This window comes from Lactuca virosa, chromosome 8 (assembly GCF_052849685.1).
Source record: "Lactuca virosa cultivar CGN04683 chromosome 8, Lactuca_virosa_CGN04683_v6, whole genome shotgun sequence".
In the NCBI taxonomy this organism is placed as follows: Eukaryota; Viridiplantae; Streptophyta; class Magnoliopsida; order Asterales; family Asteraceae; genus Lactuca; species Lactuca virosa.
The window spans coordinates 77,918,681-77,926,262 of record NC_136433.1 but is presented as its reverse complement, the minus strand read 5'-3'; the positions used below and the strand labels follow the sequence as shown (position 1 = coordinate 77,926,262).

General features: G+C 33.6%; 1 protein-coding gene across 1 annotated transcript; it reads left to right on the top strand.

Annotated features, from left to right (window-relative positions):
• Positions 1-909: 909 nt before the first annotated feature.
• Positions 910-3,150, top strand: LOC145128546 (plasmodesmata-located protein 6-like). Its single transcript, XM_079063348.1, has 3 exons — positions 910-1,697; positions 1,817-1,924; positions 2,867-3,150. The coding sequence occupies exons 1-3, from the start codon at positions 989-991 to the stop codon at positions 2,875-2,877; spliced, it is 828 nt and encodes a 275-aa protein (XP_078919474.1). The 5' UTR covers positions 910-988; the 3' UTR covers positions 2,878-3,150.
• Positions 3,151-7,582: the final 4,432 nt, after the last annotated feature.

The following is a 7,582-nucleotide window of genomic DNA, read 5'->3' as shown; positions in this document are numbered from 1 at the left end:
ACCCTAGTTTGCGGCTGTGAACTCCTTGTGAAGGTGTTTCCGGCTCAATTGCAACTCAATGATCTCAAATTAATACTTCCTAACACACAATCTTTGAGTGTACTAGACTTAGAACTCTCAAACAGACCCTTATACAAAGCTAAAAGTTGACAGAAACAAGTCTGACTTTTAATTGAATTGATTGGCTTTACAAGATAGAAATTTTGGGTTGTCACAAGAAGAAAGGCTAAGGCGGCGACGACGAAGGTCAGGCTGCCCGATGACGGTGTTGTGCCGATGTAAGGTAGCGAATTGAAGGTTGAATGGAGAAGGTAGGTGCGACGGATTCAATGGGGAGAAACAAAAAAGCGGGGTTTTTTTTATGTTGGGCCCGTTTTTTTTAGATTTTAGGTTAGAAGTGGTTTAAAGAGGCAAAGCAAGTGCTGCATGACGTAGCACATGCACATAGGTTTTTTAGTCTGAAGACTTTTAATAAAACAAACTGTTGCGGGATGGAAAGTGTTTCGTGTGTACTGTGTCGCGCAACAATAAGTGGTTAGAATATGTTTTTTACAAAAAACAAACAACACCTTAGTACTTAGGTAGTCTTATTTAGTGTGGAAAGGAGTTGCTTGTGCTTTAAGTTGTGGTGATTGTATCTTGTTAATTATATAATAATAACATAAATTAACAAATATTAAAATTTTAAAAATATATATACAAAATAATACAATAAGTGTGATATATTCGTTTTATGTCGGTCAAGGACCAGAAATGTAACTAAAATATAAAGTACAGAATATCCAACTAAAAAAAAAATTATGGACCAAAACCGCAAATTACTTAAAACCATAGCAACCATTTGTACAATTTACTCTATTTTATAATATATATTGATAAAACATTTCAAGCAATTATAGACTTGTAGCTACGGCTACAGGTATATATTATTCTTATGTGACAACTCTTTTTCTCTCCACTAAGAAGTAAGAAATTCTACCCTCTAAAAATGCATCAAGTACCTCTCTTTCTTTTATTCTCCTTACTTTCTCTCAAGTTCTTCATCCTATCTGTATCCGCGACGAATTCCCTCATCTATGGTGGATGCTCACAACTTCGTTTCAGCCCTGGTACTCCATACGAATCGAATGTCAACTCACTGTTCACTTCCTTAGTCAACTCAGCCTCCGTCTCCAACTTCAAAATCTCCACTTCAGGATCCACACAAACCAACGTCGTTTATGGTCTCTTCCAGTGCGAAGGTGACCTCAGCAACTCCATCTGCAAAGATTGTGTGGCCAGCGCCGTGAGTCAACTCAAGACAATCTGTCCTCAGGCGACTGGTGGAATCATACAGATTGAAGGATGCTTTGTGAAATACGATAACATATCATTCTTCGGAGTTGACGACAAGACAGAGGTGTCAAAACGATGTGGCCCTTCAATTGGTTATAATTCAGATGTTTTGAACCGTCGAGATGCTGCTCTGGCGTCTCTAACGGCGGCGAATGGACAATACTTTCGTGGGGGTGGGTCGGGAAGCGTACAAGGTGTGGCACAGTGCGTACAGGATTTAAGTGTAAGTCAGTGTCAAGATTGTCTTGTGGAAGCAAGTGGACGATTGAGGTCAGAGTGCGAGACTTCAACTTGGGGTGATATGTTTCTTGGAAAATGTTATATCCGGTATGTCGACCGTGATCAACACCACTCTAGTACCGGTAAGTTGTTGCTCCACTATGTTTACCACCGTTGTCGGCGACATGGCGGCGGTGGTGCTATTGCATGGTGTTAATTATTATTATTAAAATATAATAAAATTATAATTGCATGCATGCAGATGATGAAGATGTGGATAAAACACTGGCAATCACCATTGGAGTCATAACTGGGGTTATATTGCTCATTATTTTCTTATCTTCGTTAAGCAAGATTTGTAACAAAAAGGGTATGTTTCTTTATTTTCTTTATACAACATCTAAAAAAATTATAGAAAACTTATATATACAAAAATAATGTATTTATTTATTATAATCAGTGATAATTAGATTAATTAAATAGTTAGTTATTCAGGAGATAGTTACACAATGTTTATGGGAGTTTAGGTTTTTTCATTTAAGTTCTGTTATCTTTTTTCTCAATTGATTAAACTTATTTTTGTATATTGTATAAGTCGTGTCTATATATTAAAATAAAGAAATTAAATGACAATAATTAATATCACGTTATTTAAATAATCCACATTTAACTACTTTGAATTGTTTATGCAACCAAACCTATAATATAGTAATAATTACTAAAAATTACAAGCTATTATTAGTCAGAATTCAACTACTTTCAATTTATTGTCTACAACTTTCTAGATCATTATCCTTTCTTTAAATTAAAAAGAAAAACCCTACCAAATCACATGGTTATATTCTTTTGTCACATCGATTTTGTTGTTTTTATTTAATTTTTAGCTATCTATAGTCATTTTAAATAAATAAGTAACATACTGAACAACGTAAAGACATAATATTAGGCATCTTAACTGTTATTGTGCTTTATGTTTTGTATGCTAACTGAAATCATATAGACCTAGCTTTACACGTAATTGAGAAGACTAGTATAAAAATATATGATTGATATATAGTTTGTTTAAATTAACATATTATTACAATACAAAAATATAATCATGTTGTTACTTTGTTGCATAGATTTTACCCGGTAGCTATCGACATATTTTACTTTCACTGGATTGTCTCATTCTTATATACCATTTTCTTGTGTTCTTATGTTTGAGGGTTATATTATTGTTTATTATATCATGCGAATAAAACGTACAAACACATAATTATCTCAGTTAACATTATAAAAGTGACACTTACGGATATAACTGTCTGTGCAGGTGGTAAATAAATAAAAGGTTGAATGTGTACATATGCAATACAAGGCCTAATGTTGAGCATATATTCCTCATACTTTTGTGAAAGGGTTCAAATTGCTCCAAAATGAACAGGTAGAAGGCCCTAGCTAGGATAGGTGGATTCCCCAGAAACTCCCCACTTCTTTGCTTTTCATTCAACACGATCAACTACTTTGTGTGGATCAAAATGTAATTTCTTTTGTCGTGAATATTTGTTGTTCGTGGAATAATTGCTATGCATGTTGTATCATGCATCTTCAACCCTTTCTTTGATTCTCTTTAATGTATGTCTTCATCTTCACTTTAAGTGTGCATGTATTGGACAAATTAAAGATTCGATAGCTTGTACAAAGTAAATTAAAATTGATATAATATTCCCAAATACCGGTCATAACTGATTAAGACCAATCAAATTAACATAATGCTGGTTCTCTGTTTTTTTTAGATTTTATAATGACAATTATTTTAGATCAAATATCAAAGAGTGTGAGAACTAATTACATTGAGAAGCATAAAATGGAGAAGAACACTATAAGAACCAATTCTTTTTTTTTCTTTTGACATTAAGAAGATATTTCTTACTCAAACGGGGATAGCCAGAAGCTATAAAAGACCATTATGACCAATCTAAATTAAGTTTTTTGGCTCGATGTTTATTCCAAACAAAAGAAGTTGCCTTTAGTTCCTTAAGTATTAGGGATGGTGAGGCTGCCCGGTAACACTTTAGAATTCCTTGATTTCCACATAAGCGAAATGGTGGAGAATAACAAAGCATCAATTAGCTTGCAATCTAGCATCATGCTTTAGGTTACTTGATTAGGCACGACTAATAAACTGAGGGTCGACAAGGCAATTGTTAATATCAGAGAAAATGAACAAGAAGATGAATTGATTTGAAAGACTTCTTCTCGTTACTTCATTACAGTCTATATATATATATATATATATATATATATATATATATATATATATATATATATATATATATATATATATATATATATATATATATATATACACACATGAATAACATTACATAAAAGAGTATCTAACTACCACTAACTATCAGAAACAGAATTCTAACTTGAAAAGACAATACTACCCTTGGTAGTTAGAAACCGTTATAACAACTATATTAGCCAGGATGACACTCAAGCTAACAGCCCCGCAAGCTTGGATCCATATGAAAAAAATCCAAGCTTAGATGTTGCATCTATATGTTTAGAACCAGAGAGAGATTTTGTGAGAACATTTTCCCTTTGTTCATCAGTTGAAACATGAGACAAACGAATTAATCTTGATTATACTTTGTCACGAACAAAATGACAAACTATTTTGATGTGTTTAGTTCACTCATGGAAAACGGGATTTGATGCAATGTATATAGCAACCATATTATCACACTTTAGAGGAACAAGAGTGATATTGGGAACCTTAAATTCAACATAAAGACGACTGATCCATGCAAGCTCTGCTGTGACCTTCTCATAGAACGATACCCTGCTTCTGCGGAAGACAAATAAATAGTGACTTGCTTCTTAGACTTCCAACAGATAGGTGATCCGCCAAACATAATGAAGAACCCACTAACAGATCGTCTAGTAACAGGACACACAAACCAATCAGAATCACATTAGGCTTCTAATTGATAAGATGAATCATTATTAAAGAGAAGAGCTTGACCAATTGTTCCTTTGAGATACTTGAGAACATGAAGAGCAGCTTGATAATGAGTTTGACAAGGTGTTTTGTTAAATTGGCTCAAATGTTGAATGGTGAAAGCAAGATCAGGTCGTATATGTAACAAAAAATTTAGCTTCCCCACAAGTTGTCGATAAAAAGTAGCATCAGAAAGGGGATCATCCATGACTTGTAACAACTTGAGATTGGATGTTAGGGAAGTTGTTGATGAAGATGAATCCAACATTTCATAAGAAGCTAACAACTCTTTAATAAATTTGGTTTGATGAACTACCATTCCTTTTTCTGTTGAGTCAAATCAATTCCCAAAAAATAATGAAGGAATCCTAAATCCTTGATTTTGAACTGTTCATCAAAAAAATGTTTTTAACTGTGTAATTTCTTCAAGTTTATTCCCTGTTACTAATATGTTATTGACATATATAGCAACAATAACAATTGTAGATCCAGAATTCTTAAGAAATAGAGAGTAATCATTATGGGAATGTGAATATCCTTGAATTCGTAAGGCAGAAGACAAATTGGCATACCATTGTCAACTAGCTTGCTTCAAACCGTATAGAGACTTCTTTAATCGACAAAAAAGGGATGAAGATGAAGTTTCATATCCAGGTGGAAGCCTCATGTAAACTTCTTCATGTAATTCTCCATGGAAAAAGGCGTTATTCACGTCAAATTGATGTATATTTCACTGCCAATGCTACAAGATTGTGTATACTGGTAAACTTGACTACCGGTGAAAACGTCTCATGATAGTCGATGCCTTCCTTCTGAGTGAAACCTTTGGAAACTAAGCATGCCTTGTGACGTTCAATTGAGCCATCGGAATGGTATTTCACTTTGTAAACCCACCTACATGCGATTGGTCGTTTTCCTTTTGGTAGCTTGACAATATCCCATGTACCATTAGCTTGTAAGGCATCCAATTCAAGCTTCATAACATCTTCCCATTAATGAATTCCCTTAGCTTTATGATAAACGGCAGGTTCAGTAGGATGAGTGGAAACATGAAAAGCATATGAACAATTGGAAGAAGTGGGACAAAAGGGTATTTTGGAATTATGGGATTAATGCAATGATTTGTAATGGTATGGTTACAAAAAGCATCAAAAGTAACATTGTTACAAATATAGTCTTGCAAGTATGCAGGAGGAACATGATTTCAAATTGGTCTCCTTAAGGTTTGTGTGTTGGTATTTGTTGAAGGATTAGTAAAAGGATGTGAAGTATAGGAAGATATAGAACTATCTAAAGCATTAGAAGGCATGTAGGAAGGTGGATTAGAATGCAAAGAATGACTCTTTAGATCATGAAGGGGAAAAAATATTCAAAAAATTTCACATCTCGTGAAATAGCTAAGGTTTTGGTCATCAAATTGTAAACTCGATATGCTTTTTGACCAAATGGGTATCCTAAAAAGATACACGGTTGAGCTTTACTCATGAATTTATCACGACCATTAGCAACAGTGGAAATGAAGCATAAGCATCCAAATGCTTTACGAGTATCCCATGAAGGTGTGGTTTTGTACAAGACTTCAAATGAAGTCTTATTATGCAAGACATGAGATGGTGTTCTACTGATCAAATAAGTTGTAGTTTTTACACACTCTCCTAAAAAAGAATGACCAATTAATACCTGATTGAAAGTACAATGCTGTTGCAACATTCAATATGTGTCTATGTTTTCTCTCAACTAATCTATTTTCTTAAGGAGTATAAGCAGTAGACATTTGATGTAAAATCCCTTGATCTTGAAAATATTGTTTGCCAACATTACTTGATCGAAGTTCCATGGCATTATCAGTACGAACACACTTAACAACCACATGAAATTGAGTTTTAACCATTTAAATAAATGCTTGAAGAAGTGAAAAAGCATAAGTTTTGTGATTTAGTAAATAAACCCATGTATGTCGTGTATGATCATCTGCAATGGTTAAAAAATATTTGAAACCATCATGTATTAAGTGTTTCTAAGGCCCCCATACATCCATATGAATTAAACCAAATGGAGCTTTTGTTGTAGACATACTGTGTGGAAATGGTAATCGAGATTGATAAGATTGAGCACAAATCAAACAATGTAAAACATAATTATCTGCAGTATGTGAAGGAAAAGACATGAATGATTTGAGTTTTAACAAAGGTACATGTCTAAGTCTTTTATGCCACAACATGTAATTCAAACTAGTAATGAATACATGTGAAGATGTTCTAGGAAACAAACTAGAAACAGAAAAACTGTAAGAGATTGTTTAAGATCATGGAAATCAGAAACATAAAGATCATTGAGACTTTTTCCTAGAATTCCAAGTGATATGCTATTCTTCGATGAGGGGTCCTACATGAGACAATTCTCATCAGTGAATAACACAAAAGTATTCAATTGAGAAGTGAGTTTAGTGACAGAGACAATATTATACTAGAAAGATGGAAAAAAATAGAACATTCTTCAGAACATTTGAATCATGAATTTGTATATCACCATAATGAGAAATGAAAATATGATGATCATTAGGCAGCCTAATTAAATGAGGCTGAGAAAAAGTAGACATGGATAAGAAAAGATCACGATTAGAGCACATGTGATATATGGCTCCAGTATTAATGATGAATGATAAATGTGGTTGAAGGAATGCAAATGATTTGTAAACATTAAGAGAAAAGTGAGAAAATGAGAAGGGTTTACCATCTGGATTCATAACTCCTTCAGTCATAGATGAATTTGCAAAGCAAGAAACAGAAGGTTGAACACATGTTTGATTAAGGAACTGAATGAACACAAACATTGAGATTTATTCGAAGAACTGTTCAATGAAGTATTAGAAACATTCATTACAATAGCATCAAAATTGATTGCAGAAGGAAGGATGATGTCTTGTTGGCGTTCTTCTTGAATTATTATGGAATATACAGTTGAGACAGAAGAAAGGGGCTTTATCATCAGAATTTGATCTCGTAATACTTTGTAGGTGTCGTTTAATCCCACCAACAT

Coding starts and splice junctions, on each gene's coding strand:
- LOC145128546 (XM_079063348.1), top strand. CDS start 989: ATGCATCAAGTACCTCTCTTTCTTTTATTCTCCTTACTTTCTCTCAAG. Junction 1,698..1,816: donor TCAACACCACTCTAGTACCG/GTAAGTTGTTGC, acceptor GCATGCATGCAG/ATGATGAAGATGTGGATAAA.